The following is a 17,061-nucleotide window of genomic DNA, read 5'->3' on the forward strand; positions in this document are numbered from 1 at the left end:
ACACACTGTATGTTCATCCAGCTATATGTTATGTTGAATATTGTTTGAAATATAGCTGGTAAGGGTGATTCCCATTTGCATCTCTGACGCAACATTAAGGAATCAAACTGAACGCTGTAAAGTCTAAGACGTTGAACTCTGTTTTTGGTTAATATTTGCAGGTGTGTGTGTGTGTGTGTGTGTGTGTTGTGCCAGCCAGGGTGGCGTGACTCCTGAAATAAGTGAGGTTGGAAAACGTGTTGTTCTTGCATGCTTTATCTTGGCCAGGTAGCAGTTGCAAATGAGAACTTGTTCTCAACTAGCCTACCTGGTTAAATAATTCTCAAATTCGTAAAAGTGCGTGCACAATCATAGGGAAGAAAGATGCGAGCTCTGGGGGCTGCATTCCCATTGACTGTTCCATCTCCCTGTCAGTGGCAGCAACATTAGCAGTGCCGAGGCGGTGGCAGCACTGAGAGAGAGAGAGAGAGAGAGAGAGAGAGAGAGAGAGAGCGAGAGAGAGAGAGAGCGCGCGAGAGAGAGAGGGGGACGCAACACACAGACTCCGCCTAACTTTACCACGGTCCAGCATCACCGAGCCCGTGTCCGGTGGCGCGAGGGCATCACAGCTCAAAGCCAGTCCATCCAGAGGGTCCCTCGGCTTGCTTGTGTCATCTCTTGGCGTGGAGATGGGCTTCCCGTAAAACCGGCGGTGGTGGAGGGGAGCTGCGGGCCGGCGGGGGGTGGGGGGGAGAAGCGAGAGACTAGAGAGTGAGGAGGTGGAGAGAAAAAAGCCGAGGAGGACGAGAAACAAAAGCACAACCGTGGGTGCCTGCAACAACCATGAGCAGCGGCGGCTTGCCCTATTCACCGGAGCTGCTGCTCTACCCGTGGACGATGTCGTGAGGTGTGGCTCGCAACGCTAAGCAGCAGGGATTCTGTCAGTCGAAACGACAGTAGCAAGCCAAGGAGGGGTGCTGCTGGTGGAAAAGATGTCGACCGCCTCGGTGGGGCCCCAGGGCGGCCCTCGCCCACCCACCGCGCCGCCGACCGTTCCCGAACTGCCGGACCTCAGCCATCTCACGGAGGAGGAGAGGAAAATAATCATGGCCGTAATGGATCGGCAGAAGGAGGAAGAGGAGAAAGAGGAAGCCGTGTTAAAGTAAGGGCTACATTTCCTTTCCCTGAACGGTGGTCGGTGGAACCCCGAACGCAACACCCCCATTCACGAGCGAGGTGTCTGTGTCCAGAAGGCAGACGCACGAGCGGCCATCCGCCACCTATTAGTACCAATATGTTACCAATATGCCTGTCGTTTACCATTGTAGTCACATTTCACACCCATTCAACCGCCACAACTCGTTGCATCCCCTATTGTTCCCTAATACTGGGCTGTAATTTCCGTATAGCCTACAGATGTTATAGCCCACGCTAACGGTGTTCCCTAATACTGGGCTGTAATTTCCGTATAGCCTACAGATGTTATAGCCCACGCTAACGGTGTTCCCTTGCTTACCACTGTATGAATAATTCACACCAGGTTGGATACTGGGGTTCGTTTTGGGATTCGGGGGGGGATCACAGTTTATAGGCCTGTCAATGATTTAGCTTTGCTCAAATCCAGTATAGGCTATGCGCTCTTCTCCAAAGCCCCCATAAGGAACGTCAGGTGTAGCCTAGCCTATATGATTGAAATTCATCCTAGTGTGGACATAGCTTACAAGGTGAATAGCTAATCAAGGTATCCTCGTCGTGACAGTCGATGGTGATGGAGGTAGTCATTGATAAGGACGGGGAAATCGGGTCAAACGAGATACAGGTGTAGCCTCGCGCGGGTGGCCGAGGAGGGGAGACGGGGTGTACCAGTGGGGGAGTACTGGATGAATCATACCACAGGAGTGCGTGCTCCCCTCCCTCCCTGAATCTTTCCTCATCTTCCTCCTCTCCCAAAGTATTTTTTCTTTTGTTGCTTTGACACCGCCGCGTACACAACCGACAACACCACCTTACCGAAGCAGCTTGATGGCTGGCAAGGCTTGGTAGCTGTCCTTAACACAACATCAACGGTGTGCCAGATATCGAACTGTTGCTGTTTATGTCACCTGTTGCTGTTTATGACACCGTCGACGTCCAACAAGATGATGGTGACATTAAAACGACAATGATGCTTCATTGCGAGCCTGGCACAAATCATTCGTATTTAATGCCCGACAATCGTGTTACACTGGTGTGGTGCCATTTCCCCCTACCCTCGGCGATGAGTGAGAGTGGGTGTGGTTGCACTGGTTGGAAATCTCACCATGTGATGTAAGGCCGGGCATTCGAGCTAAGCATGATAGGGGGAATTGAAGCTCGACCAGTTATAGCCAATGTCTGGTTTTAAAACACCTCAAACCAGTATCAATTCAACTGATATCGAATGAATCAGTTATTTGACCTATTTTATTCGGAAAACGTGTATGCAGCGTGTAGGTGCCGTGCGCCTCTCGTGTTCAGCTCTAGTTTTAAAACCTAAACATCTATTCTGTGCTCCTTCCCCCGTGAACGGATGTATAGGTTATTCTTTGGTTTTCCCACCGGTCGGTTCCCAACACAATGCAATGAGGTGAATGAACGTCGCTTAAATAATTTTGCATAAGACCATCTTAACGAGTTCGTGTGGTAATAGGGAACATCCATAGTGCACTACCTGACTCATGCTGTGTTACAAACATTCACTTTGCTCATCCTCACCGAAGGCTCAATCGAGTCCGATTTCCAACAGCAATACACTATGTAAGATATCTAGGCTATTCAAAGTGATTTTTGACATCCTTGTTTGCTGCAATTGCATTGCACTGTTTCATTTCCTGGTTGAAGTCTGGGGAAGCCAGGGCTGGAGCTATCTCGTGCCTTGGGAGAGGAAGTGATGTATTTAATGTTCCATGAGGCTTGAGCCCTCCACAGCTTCTGTAAATAATGCCCTCCTCATTTAGCCAATCATTTATATGATGATCCATGCACACACAAAGGTCATGGCCAGTTGCTGGGCTGTTTCTGTGGCTCTGTGTGCACAGTTGCACACAATTCCCTTTGAATATGAGAAGCTGTCATGTGTTGGCGGCCCTCAAGTTAAGGTCTGTATGTGGTGGTTCAGTGCTTCCAAGAGAAATGGTATAGAATCACAATAGCCTTGTGTCCGGAATGTTTATGGCATATGGGAGAATAGGGAATAGAGAGTGTGTGTGTGTGTGACAGAGAGAGAGAGAGAGAGAAATAATATAAGAAATAATAAAAGAAAGAGCGTGAAAGACTGGGGCTGTGTGTGAATTTTCCATGGATTCTGCGGGCATTCCCATTCTTCCTGTGCATCAGGGGCGCAACTTTGGTTTTAGAAGTGGGGGGGGACCTAATTATAGTTTTTTTTTAAATCCAGTCGGATAAACACTCCAAACATCCTACTAGATTGCTCGGAGGCATCCACATGGTCCTAAAGTACACCTTGTTTTGTATCACATTCCAATGATAAAACTGGGGGGTGGGGGGATGCAATTTCAGAATGTGGTGGGGAGGGACATGTCTCCGACCCCAGTGAAAGTTGCGCCCCTGCTGTGCATCATGGGATGCATTGGGGAGATACACATTACTCAGACATGCAACTTCAGAACCATTCACACTGGGCACAGGTGTCAATTCAATGTCTATTCCACTTTGGTTCAATGTCATTTAATTGAGATGATGTGGAAACAACGTTGATGCAACCAGTGTGTGCCCAGTGGGTTGTTGCACATCGTTACTATACTCATGTATTTCCATTGAGCATTTAACGTCTAATACAGTCTAGTAGTATGGCATTGTGATCAGGTTCTTTTGAATAGACAGGGCAAGCATTAGGCCTATGGGTCCACGTTCTTGGCATGCGGCCATCCAATAAATTACTTTCCCCATTCACTTCAGCTCAGTGAACGTTTCCGATGAACAATGAACAATGTAGCACATGATTATTACACATGCAATAGATGATATCAAGCTAGTCTGTCGTGACAATGATATAACATGGCCACACAGGCCCTCCCGACTGTTCTGGGTGCTATTCATTAGACACCAAAAGGAAGAAAACAAACCAAAACGGGGAGGTACTACCTGAACTTGTCCAATAAAAAATTGTCCTTTTTGTTTCCCGTTGCAAAACATTTTGCTACGGTGGGCACTAATGAATATGACCCAGGTGGTGATAAACTGATAGGTTCCTGTATCTCACCACCTCCACCTCCGTCATGGGAGAGGCCAGTGTGTCCAGGTCTGTTGCCCAGCCCAGAGGCCTCATCCTGGACTAATGATTACCCCGTAGGTCAGCCTGTGGGAACAGAGCACCTGGAGCTTCTGCTCTTAATGCTGGTGCTACTGTATCTGTACCGTGGGTGACTCATCTATGTAGGTGTTGTTGCAGCAGATGCAGCAGGTGAAGAAAGATGGCGTGGTCTATTGACTTTCTCTATCCTGTCCTCTGTAAAAGTTTTCAAAGAAGGTGTGAAATGAGCAACTTCACACCATGTTGACGTGCAAGACCATTACTGTCCTCTGAATCAGGGTGTTGCACACGTGGCTTAAGAGAGATGGTATTACTGGACACTATAGACATGGTTGAGAGTGTAGTAGGAGTGCTGAGCACCATTCTAACACACTAAGCAGGACTGAACTGAACACTGAACTAGCATGCTCAAAGAATTTACAGCATTTAGCATTTAGCAGTTAGCTACCGCCCCAATGTGATGAAACAACACCCGCTAACGAAACAGGAAATTTCCCCCTTAGAGCATTTGTGGTTTCAGTAAAGTAAATATAGAAACCCCTTTCAAATATTGATGAGCTAACAGAGGTTGTAGAGTTTCTTAGAGGGGTGTATGAAGCAGAGGGAGAGAGAGAGGAAGAGCCCTCATCATCAAAGATGGCGGAAGAGAGGAATCCTAGAGTATAGTAGATGGAAGGATTTGGAGGGTTTAGGATTAGAGGGGTACCAGGGAGAGCGCGAGTGTACACACACACACACACACGTTGCCAATCTCTGCTTCACAGGGCTCCAGAGGGCCCCCAGAGCACAGAGTGCATCAGAAGGCCATGCAGGCACCACATCACCAGCCAACCATGGGTCACTGTTAGATAGGTATACAAGGGCAAGACGTGTAGCTGAGGTTAGTATGGAGGTTGTAGGGAGGAGATGGGAATGGAGGTCTGGAAGATCCAGTTATTTCCCCCTCTATGTTGAGGCTACAATGACGTGAAGGCTGTTGTATAGGAGACAGTCACTGGCAAATACACATAAATACACATTCACATACATGTACAAGTCTCTCAAACATTCAAATGCTCTGTGTACACCGTCCCAACCACCTAACACACAAGCCCACTATGTATGTATCCACAGCTGCGTCAGCTGCAGAGCTGGGAGGCCTGTGATGTGATTATTGATTGACAGACAGGGTCGGTGGTTGATGTTGACGTGGAGCGGGTGTCAGACCTGGTGGTGCACCCCGGGGGCTGCTGGGGGTTGGCTATGTACTCCCTGGGAATATTTTGGCTTTTGTCAGCTTCTGACTGGCATACACCGACAAACACACACACACACACACACACACACACACACACACACACACACACACACACACACACACACACACACACACACACACACACACACACACAGCTAGTGCTTCTATGGCACTGAGACACTTGGTGTGTTTGTTCCAGACTGGGTACTCAGCTACTATACTAACATACATGCTGTGACACATCCTGTGACTATCCCTGATGTAATGATATCAAATGCTTAGATTCATCTCTGCATTTTGCTATGAGTAGTAATGCTTATGATTTGTTATCGAGATACGTTTGTCCTGTAACCCCCCTATGGTAATGACCTGGGCTCTGAGTTCCCTCGTCAAGTCATGCAGTTGTAACTATTTGTCCATGTGTGGGATCAGCACCAGCTGAAAGGGTTGCCATGCCAACTCCTATTCCCTTCTGCCTTCTCATCTCCTCCCCTCTCCCTCCGTCCCACCTCCCTTTCGCCCCTGCTGTGTCTCAGTGTCTTTAGTGTTCCTGGCTGGTTACTCCTGCCTCCTTCTACCCCCCAAATAACCCCTTTTCACCCCCCTATCACTCACCCCCCTCTTCCCATGCTCCACCCTCCTGCTGTGTCTCAATGTCCCCATGTTTCCGGCTGGTTACTCTCCTCTTTCCAGCAATTAGCACTGTTCTGCTGTGGAGCTTCCTCTGCAGACTGGAGGGAGGTAACTGACCATAGCCACAGACACACACACACACACACACACACACACACACACACACACACACACACACACACACACACACACACACACACACACACACACACACACACACACACACACACACACACACACACACACACACACACACACACACACACACACACACACACACACACACAGGGATAGAGAGAGAGAGGGAGAGAGAGAGGGAGAGAGAGAGAGAGAGAGTGAGAGGGAGAGAGAGAGAGGGAATGAATTGGGGAGAGAGAGAGGGGGAAAGATGGCATGGTGGGAAGGTGGAGAGAGAGAGAGAGAAATAAGGGGGAGGGGAGGGAGAAAGACATAGGGGAAATGGAGAGAATGAGTGTGGAGATTTCTCTGTGTGGTTTAATTCTCACGCCTGGAGGGAATGGTGAAGAGGGAGGATGGGTCCTTGGTGATGAACTCTGAACTCTTCCTGACTTATGTAGCTCTCCTGTTTCTGCCTTTAACATTTCTTCTGGCACAAGACCTGTGAGTTTTAGCGACAGTATCCTATTTCATATTATTTTATATTGTTGGCACCCGTGACAGTTGGTTGGTGAATTGGGGATTTTTCCATTAAACATGGGGTCACACATTAATTGGGTAGAAAAACAGCCTTACCTCTTCAGGGATACATGTCCAGGAAGGCATGTGAAGCCAGGTTCTAAACACTTATATGGCCAGACACTTCACACCGTTACAACACGTCCCCAAATCGTTCCCATGAGGGAAAATAAATACCCTCTGTCTCTAGACATGAAAGTATTCCCTCTCTTCTGATATCTCACAGTTCAAATGAACACAAACTGCTATTTTTTCTTAATCAGAGAGCTGGAGGTTTCAAGGAGAAAAATGTTAATGTTGAATTATGGAACAGCTCTGGAAATAGCTCACACTTGGAAGCGGCCTCCTGAAATATTTAAATATACAGTTTGCTTGCTCTGGCTATGCTGTTGATGTCCCACATCTTTAACCTGTTTCAGTTTCCCCTCCGTTGTTGAATTTCTCCTAATTAGAAGTGTATATTTATTGGGCATGGCTTTGTTTATGCCTGTGTGTGCATGTGTGTTTGTGTGTGTGTGAGTACTTGCATGTGTGCGTCAGTGGTTGTGTGTGTGCGTGTGTGTGTGTGTGTGTGTGTGTGTCTGTGTGTGTGTGTGTGTGTGTGTGTGTGTGTGTGTAACTTGTCAATGCCTTAACGCTTATTATGAGAAGATCAAACTACCTTGATGTGGTGTTCTGTCTACCTGATGCAGTTCTGAGCTGTTTGAATAGGGTCCCAGTTGTCTTCATAGAAACTTCCATTCTTGAAGACTGGGGCCCTGTTCAAATAGTCAGCAACTTTTATTATACACACCAGCATCTGGTTTGCAGCGAAAGACGGTGCATCTCCCTGCTAACACACACAAACACACGCACACGCACACTATGGTTGATGTGTCTGTATCTAGTGGATGTTGGCTCTCACACAATCTTTTCTTTTAATTAGAATAACTCAGAGGCACTTGGGTGTAACTGAAACACCTGGAGGAACGATCATGTGTGGAAGGAGCACAGTATGTGTGTGTGAGTGAGAGAGAGTTGCGTCAGTGTGTGTGTATGTGAGTTGTGTTAATGTGTGCGTTTGTGTCAGTTTGTGTGTGTGTGTGTGTGTGTGTCAGTGTTTGTGTGTCAGTGTGTGTGTGTGTGTGTCAGTGTGTGTGTGTGTGTGTGTGTGTGTGTGTGTGTGTGTGTGTGTGTGTGTGTCAGTGTGTGTGTGTGTGTGTTTGTGTGTGTGTGTCAGTGTTTGTGTGTCAGTGTGTGCGTGTGTGTGTCAGTGTGTGTGTGTGTGTGTGTGTGTCAGTGTGTGTGTGTGTGTGTGTGTGTGTGTGTGTGTGTGTGTCAGTGTGTGTGTGTGTGTGTGTGTGTGCACGGCTGTCTTCTCAGTGGGGTGTAATTTCTCTATGCGGCAAGCAGCTCAGGTGGAACTCGGCTGCATGTCAAGGAATAGCTGCCCGTTCTGTTCATTTTGTCTTGCAACATTTTGTTTCCACAGCAAGTTTGGTGGAGCAATTTTGGCACTGTCAGGGTCATAATCACTGTGGTGTGTGTGTGTATGTATGAGAATCATAGAGAGTTCAAGGTATGTGTTTATTTGTGTACTCTATGTACGTTATTAGGGTTAGTAGTTCAGTGTGTGTGCCCTCTATCTCTGGTGGGAAAAGGCCTCCTGCCTTTGTCTGTGTGGTTACACCTGGGCTCCACTGCATCCTGGTTAATCATTTTCTGTTCCTCGTAATCAACTCCTCCTGATATTTGAATAGAGTATATATGTGTTGTTGAGAAGTTTATCAGTGGCTAGTGTATTAGGTACACCCGTCTAGTACCGGGTTGGACCTCCCCTTTGTCTCCAGAACTGCCTGAATTCTCTGGGGCATGGAAACGTTGCTCAATTGGTATCAAGGGACCTAACATGTGCCAGGAAAACATTACCCACACCATTACACCACCAGCATGTACTGTTGACACCAGGCAGGATGGGGCCATGGACTCATGCTACTTACGGAAAATCCTGACTCTGCCATCAGCAGACCGGGATTCGTTGGACCAGACAATGTTTTTCCACTCCTCAATAGTCAAGTGTTGGAGATCACGTGTCTACTGGAGCTTCTTCTTCTTCTTGCCTCTGGTGTCAAAGGTTGCATGTTCGAATCCAGCACTAGAAAATTGTCCACAACTTTGACCTTAACCATTCCGTGTTAATGCCTAACCTTAAGACTTCGAAGGTTATGCCTAAATTTAACCCTTTCAAAATTCTTAGTTATTAATGCCTAAACATAAAGGGGAACTTCACCCTGAGGGAATCTGGGCTTGTTTTCATCATGTCTGAGGCATTTCTAGGTCAGGGTTATGTGTTTCACATATAATTGCCCAGGAGGAAGGCAGGTCAGGGCTCCGCGCGCTGAATGATACACCCTATGACGGGGCGTGAGATCTAAAAAGTAATGTAGTCCCGCTTTGTGGCATTTCGCAAAGGCTCTATGTTATACTGATCGCACTATACGTTTCTGTAGGTGTAGATATGGTTCTCCTTGTTCGAAAGAGCCATTAGGCATTTTTCAGCGATGTTCCTGTTGGCCGATTCATTGCTAAATACACAAGCAGAGAACAACATTTTCAGTCTCTGAATTACGACAACTTGTGTTGGGCGGTACTTCATGCTCTGGCCCCGATCCTCCACAAAGGCTTTTTGAAAAGGAGGCGGACACTACTGTGACAACAATCCTTTGGGCAAAACCGAAAGAACTGACCAGACACAATAGCTTCAAGTGATTCCTCTCATCAACACAAATTCGATGATGGAGCATCTATTAGCTTTATGGTGACATTCAACCATACATGTTTCAACTGGATATATAGCAAAGAGGATTCGAAACAAAGAGTTGCATTTAGCTAACATTAGAAGCTTAGCTCCCAAGTGGCACAGAGGTCTAAGGCACTGCACCCCAGTGCTAGAGGCGTCACTACAGACCCTGGTTTGATTCCAGGCTGTATCATAACCGGTTGTGATTGGGAGTCCATTAGGGCGGCGCACAATTGGCCCAGCGTCATCCTGGTAATGGTTTGGCCGGGGTAGGCCGTCATTATAAATAATAATTTGTTCTTAACTGACTTGCCTAGTTGGATAAAAGTTTGATAAAAAGAAAAAGCTACAGCCGATGCCAGCTAACTTGTTATGCGACACAGCTCGCATTTGTAACTTGTTAGCAAACATGTAACATCAGCAACTGAAAATCATTTTACTAGCTGGCTATTCTGGTGGTTAATTTCGGTATTATCAAATGAGGAGAGAAAAAATTATCGCACAAGTCAGAGTTCTACTTAAACTAAATCTTTATTCACTTATTAATAAGGAGAGCAGGTCACACCACACACACAAGTGAATGAGTGCTCCACAATAACAATGGCTGACGAAGAACCACACTTAGATGATTCACTGAGAGCCCCGACACAAAGGATACAAACACCTTTTATAGCAAAGATACACCCCCTTAGTCTACATGACAAACAACAGATGTGTGGAATGGGTCACAAGGTTAGGATTTGTATGAAAGATACTAATAATTCAAGGCAGACAGTATCTGCTGTAAAGACCGTTCTCATTGTGTAGAAACCAGGGTCTGGCCCCCAACACAAGCTTGATCTCATAATTATCCATACCCAAGCCATCGCTTCCTGGTACCTTCCAGTCAAACCGATGCAATCTCCCTCTAAGAACCCCCTATTCCGTTGCATAAAACAACCATATGATGCAATACCAGCATTATAACATAATCTTGAAATTTCGCTCTCACACTATGTCACATAATTGATGAGGGTGGAAATTGGTTATGATTATGACCGTGGATGCATTTCAATCTCACAAATAGGCATGACGCCAGATAGGATTCCAAACAGATGTAAATAACAAGTATTGCATATCCAGCAAGCTAGCTGGCTACGTTTACTTGCCATCAGTGAGGAGAAACAATAATACAACAATTTACTGTTGTAAATCTCTAAAACTGAAACTGGTTTCACTATAAAAATATTTGCCTAAGCATTCTTGATAGACATGGCTGAAGGTACAGTAGATACTGTCTGCCTATCTAGGCTCATTTGTACGGTCTGGTCACTGTGAAAAGATTGAGTGTTATGCCATATTTCTTCCTATTAGGCTAGATATTGTTATAAATGTAAACTCTGTGCCTGTGCATATATTTGCATGTTCAATTAGTCTACCCTAATGGTGATGTTATGCTGGCATGGTTGTTCAATCTGGACAATGGAGTATAATTTGAGTTTGGTTTTTTGTCTTACCGACAATATTGTGTGGTGCCTGGGCTTCTTCCTGTTGTGGATTCTAGATACAGAAACATAATTAATTTGCCTGCGTGTGTCAATGTAGCAGAACTGTATCCCGTGTACTGTATCCCTCTTGAGGGATTAGACATTATACTGGATTTCAAGCAGATGACTCATGAGGAGCTGAATGGCAGTTTGATCATGACAACACTCCTCCCACAGCTTTACAAGTATTCCCAGAATTTAGTGATTGTTTCTTTGGAATGGCAATCACAGTGGGTGCTCTGGTCAGAGGGTGCCCTCACCCCCACCCGCCCGAGACGCCGGCAAGGCAAGGCCCCGCCCTCGTCCCAAAGAAATTTTCCAAGGGCTGGAAAAACCAAGCCCTGCCTGACGCCCGACAGTTAAGAAAAAATTCTTATTTACAATGATGGCTTACCAGGGAACAATGGGTTAACTGCCTTGTTCAGGGGCAGAACGCCAGATTTTTCTTACCTTGTCAGCTCAGGGATTCAATCAAGCAACCTTTCGGTCCCAACGCTCTAACCAGTAGGCTACCTGCCGCCCCTAACTACCAGGACCAGCGCACACACCACTCACAGCATAAAACTACCCATAACCACCAGCACCAGCACACACACCGCTCACAGCATGAAGCCAAACCACAAAACATAAATAAATAATAACAATAATCCCATCCTCACCCCTGATTGGAGGACCTCAAACATTTAACCTGTACATTTCTGTATATACTTACTTCAACACTCATCAATTCCACCCATCAGACAGCCACAGATCAACCCCAATAAATCACAGATTGTTCCCAATAAATCATCATTCGATCATTTCCTCTTGCAATACATCCCTCCATTCTCCCATGGTGTCTCACTAGGGACATATAACATTCTTGTTGAATACCCAGTTCTCTTGAGTTAGCATTAAATAGTGTACACTCCCCTGTATTTTAGAATTGGACAAATAAACAAACATTCTTTGGATATCTGAATGTCTAATATCTCTACAGTTTATATAAATATCTTCTGTGAATCCATAAGGGCAGACAATTTTCAAAGATTGATAGAAAACTCCATATTTATTTGATGGTGGTTCTACATCAGGGCTCTCCAAACCTGTTCCTGGTGAGACACTGTTCTGTAGGTTTTCACGTCAACTCTAATATAGCACACCTGATTCTAATAATTAGCTGGTTGATAAACTGAACCAGGTTAGTTACAACTGGGGTGGGAGCGAAAAACCTACAGGAGGGTAGATCTCCAGGAACAGGGTTGGAGTTAAAACCTACAGGAGGATAGATCTCCAGGAACAGGGTTGGAGTTAAAACCTACAGGAGGTTAGATCTCCAGGAACAGGGTTGGAGTTAAAACCTACAGGAGGATAGATCTCCAGGAACAGGGTTGGAGTTAAAACCTACAGGAGGGTAGATCTCCAGGAACAGGGTTGGAGTTAAAACCTACAGGAGGGTAGATCTCCAGGAACAGGGTTGGAGTTAAAACCTACAGGAGGATAGATCTCCAGGAACAGGGTTGGAGTTAAAACCTACAGGAGGGTAGATCTCCAGGAACAGGGTTGTAGTTAAAACCTACAGGAGGGTAGATCTCCAGGAACAATGTTGTAGTTAAAACCTACAGGAGGGTAGATCTCCAGGAACAGGGTTGGCGACCCCTGTTCTACATGGTCTTGTGCTTTGCCACACTGGCTGTGCATTTGGGAGCTGGAGAAGCTGAGACTCTTTGTGCTTATGGTGATGGCCTGCCCTGTCTGCGGTGAACGGTCAGCTGGATAAGACTCTGCCGAAAGTGGTGTAGAGCCACTTATCCATTAACTGTTTGGTCCTCTTGCAGAACATTTGCTGGTACTGCATTTTATACTCTTTGTGGATGGGATGTAGGGCAACACGCCTTGTTGGTAAAGGTATCAACCGAATGGGACCGGCTAGGGTCTTGTTTAGGGATAATGAGGGGACACTGGGAGCTGCTTTTGAGAGGAAAGATAAGTCAACAAAGTAAATGGGCTGGGGGGCTAAAGAAGGTGTGAAAAGTCTTAGGAAGGCAGTTCTTACGCGATATAAATGGTTGTGTATGGGAGATTGAGGAGAAATGGCACCTCAATCACTCTCATACACAACAATACATTTACTGTCTAAGCACAACCGAAAACCCCTTCCTCATCTCAAAGTACTGTCTGTAAACCTCTCCCAGCCCATTGACAATGACAGATCATTCTTGTCAATAGAATCCCTTTGCAGGGGAATTTTGTAGACATGCTTATTGTGTTTTGAGAATCTGCAGAGAAGAATGAGGTGGTTGTGTCAGTGTCCCTTGTTGGTGTCATGCAGTTGGCCTGAGGGTAGGTTTATGACAGTCATAAATACCTCTTTCCTCCTTTTTCCTCTCTCTACCCTACTGCTGGTACATTTGCAAACCCTTTGGTTAACATAGATATTCTGGGAACATCAGAAGGTGGGGGGAAATGAACTATATTCTGGTAATCCGAACAATTGAACATATGCAGTGGTACTTAATGAATATGATGTCAGTTCAGTTGTCATCTGAGACATTCTCATCAATGATAAGATGACATAAACTCTACAGTGGAAAGTCTACACATCAGAGTTATCGGATTCACATGGAATTGTTGTTCAATTTAAATGTTTGAATATGGAATTATTTGTGATGGGATGAAATGTGATTTTAGCTTCTAAAATGTGAGATTTGGGTTTTCATAAGATAGGGCTGCTCAATCAGTGGCCCGCCCCTGTGAAGGGACATGGGCTATAAAACCTTTCAAACATGCCCTCCTCTCCCTTCCTATATAAAGCCTTGACGACAATATAACCTCCTGTTCCGAGGATGTTTGGACGACAGTCCGATGTCAGAATGGTTCAGATAATAACTACAGAACGAATATTGACTGCTATTGATATAATAATAACTAGGTCTTTAAGAGTTTATTCGGAAGATAACAGCTCTATAAATATTATTTCGTGGTGCCCCGACTCTCTAGTTAATTACATTTACATGATTAGCTCAATCAGGTAATATTAATTACGGAGAAATTATTTTATAGAATAGCATGTCATATCACTTAATCCGGCATAGCCAAAGACACGACACTGGTTTCTGTCCCACAATCTTGTTGTGCTCCATAACCGCAAAGTGTGTCTGCTCTCTCATGTATGTGTACACACAATGCCCCGGCTTTGGGATAATTTTTCAGCAGGGCACTGTGGAATGACTCCAGATAACCTGAGTTTTACAAAAAGAAAAGGTCAAAAGTGGGGTAGACTAAATTGATGACATGGTCTGGAAGGTACTCTGTGGTCCTCAGGCTACCTCTAACCACCTGTAACCCGGTAGCACAAACACAAACCATACAAACACTACCCAATTCATGTTTATAACATGCGTACTGTAAATTGATCTATCTTAGCCGTCAGCTTGTAAATATTTTGGCCAACTTACCTTAACCTTGTGTAGAAGTAGGGGTTGGAAGCGCATGTTGGTGGAATCAGATTCTGTACCACCTACAACAAAATACAGAACAATACACAATTTAACCACCACACTCATTGTATTTTAAAACATTTTTATTTTTTTATTTTATTTCACCTTTATTTAACCAGGTAGGCCAGTTGAGAACAAGTTTTCATTTACAATTGCGACCTGGCCAAGATAAAGCAAAGCAGTTCGACACATACAACAACACAGAGTTACACATGGAGTAAAACAAACATACAGTCAATAATACAGTACAAAAATAAGTCTATATACAATGTGAGGTGTGATAAGGGAGGTAAAGGCAAAAAAAGGCCAAGGTGGCGAAGTAAATACAATATAGCAAGTAAAACATTGGAATGGTTGATTTGCAGTGGAAGAATGTGCAAAGTAGAGATATAAATAATGGGGTGCAAAGGAGCAAAATAAATATTGTAGGGGAAGAGGTAGTTGTTTGGGCTAAATTATAGATGGGCTATGTACAGGTGCAGTAATCTTTGAGCTGCTCTGACAGCTGGTGCTTAAAGCTAGTGAGGGAGATAAGTGTTTCCAGTTTCAGATATTTTTGTAGTTCGTTCCAGCAGAGAACTGGAAGGAGAGGCGGCCAAAGGAAGAATTGGTTTTTGGTATTGATCTCTATTAGACTGGCTAGGTAAGCATACCTAAGATGACTATTTCAATGTTGTCAGCTTGCTGTTAGTTAACTAGTTTCACTAAATTGGCAGCAAGATTACTAGCCAGCTGAGACGGGCTGAGAACAAACTAAACTAACCAACGATTTATACACGTTTGTCATTACTACCAACACACAAACAGAGAGTAAGTTAGCTAAATCAATAATTCTATTTTTAGTAACGGAGTGTGGAATAGATGACTACCAAATTTAAATACCAAATAAGAGTAACATTAGATAGCTCACAGCAGCTACCGTCAGTCAAAGATAGAAACAACAAGCAAACATGTTTACTTTGCTGAAGGAAGCTACCAGTCTAGCAGTGACTACCATGGCATAAGTTAAATTGATTGACAGTGTGTATACCTGAACTATAGCTATGTGATTTATCTGATGGCTTTCAGAGTTCAATACAGGACTGTAACTTTAGCTAGCTAGATAACTTACCCAGCTAGTCCAGCTAGGCTAGCAAGCTAGCTAACGTTAGGTTACCACAAGCTGGCACAAAATGATGGTATCGCATCACTTCTCAGCTGGCGTCTAAATGGATTACCCATCAGTTCAGCCTGAAAATCCCTCTGATAATCTTTGGTCACCGCATAATTTTTGACAGCTGCATAATCAGGTTGAATCCCTGGTAGGTAGAAAGGTGAAATGTACCACATTGTGTTGCTTGTTTGTAATTAGCATGGCCAGGCACACCACACGGGCATGATGACAAACAATAGTGAAAAACAAATGTTTCACAAAAGATATGGCCTCGAGTAGTTCTGAGATTACTGTGTGTTTGTCGTTCCAAGTGAACAACACCATTATTCAGCTTTTTGAGCACGCCCCCTCTACCTAGCGTGCGGTATCAGCATTTGCTATGAACGCCGGACTGTGTGGTTCACTATGAGCAGGCGAATACACAGGGAGTTGAAACTTCCCGATTCTACCAGTGAAATGAATATGTGCGAGTTCTAGCTTGTGCCATTCTGCATACCAATTTTGTACTGCACCGGTTTTTGCCTGTTTGTGGTCGCCTGTTAGCTTGCACAATTTTTTTCTCTTTCGACCTCTCATCAATAAGCTGTTTTTGCCCACAAGACCCACAGGACTGCCATTGACTGGATGTTTTTGTTTGTCGCACCGTTCTCTGAAAAAAATAGACACCGTCGTGCGTGAAAAGCCCAGGAGGCCCGGCCGTTTCTGAGATACTGTGATCGGCGCGCCTGGCACCGACGATCATAACACGCTCAAAGTTGCTTACGTCACTTGTTTTGCCCATTGTAACGTTCAGTCGAGCAGTAACTGAATGCCTTGATGCCTGTCTGCCTGCTTTATATAGTAAGCCACGGCCACGTGAATCACTGTCTGTATGAGCAAACCATTTTCGGGAACATACCTAATAAACTGGCCACTGAGTATAACTAGATAATGACTCCTGGTCAGTGGTTGGTAGTTTAGCCAAACCCCACCCCTTACCGTAATACTTTCCCTCACTTCCAGTACAGTGGACCTTGTTGACATAAGCAGTGTGTGCTCTAGAGATAATGCAGATATAATGGACCATTTTCAGTAGATGATCAGCATTGATATGAAGACAATTCCATATGACCTTTACATTCCCATTTGTCACCTCAGACTCCTCTCCTCTGTCTCCAGAGTGGGCGGGAGGAGAGACAGGATGAGAGCAAGGACAGAGAACAGAGGGAAGAGGGGGGAGGAGAGGGAAGTGAAGTATGAGAGGGAGGAGAGAGAATAGAGGGAAGAGAGGAAGGAGAGGAATGGGCTT

At 45.1% G+C, this 17,061-nt stretch overlaps 1 protein-coding gene across 7 annotated transcripts in view; it reads left to right on the forward strand.

Moving 5' to 3' along the window:
- The first annotated feature begins 577 nt into the window (after nt 1-577).
- Nucleotides 578-17,061, forward strand: part of LOC115142417 (regulating synaptic membrane exocytosis protein 1-like) — a 92,215-nt gene continuing 75,731 nt past the window's right edge. For 2 of the 7 annotated variants that reach the window (XM_065001492.1, XM_065001493.1), the window contains exon 1: nt 578-1,141. In XM_065001492.1, coding sequence (XP_064857564.1) covers nt 972-1,141 — 170 coding nt within the window. In that variant the 5' untranslated portion in view covers nt 578-971. The remainder of the gene's footprint in view (nt 1,142-17,061) is intronic. The other 5 variants (XM_065001487.1, XM_065001488.1, XM_065001490.1 and 2 more) reach the window with 3 other exon arrangements.

Source organism: Oncorhynchus nerka, linkage group LG15 (assembly GCF_034236695.1).
Source record: "Oncorhynchus nerka isolate Pitt River linkage group LG15, Oner_Uvic_2.0, whole genome shotgun sequence".
In the NCBI taxonomy this organism is placed as follows: Eukaryota; Metazoa; Chordata; class Actinopteri; order Salmoniformes; family Salmonidae; genus Oncorhynchus; species Oncorhynchus nerka.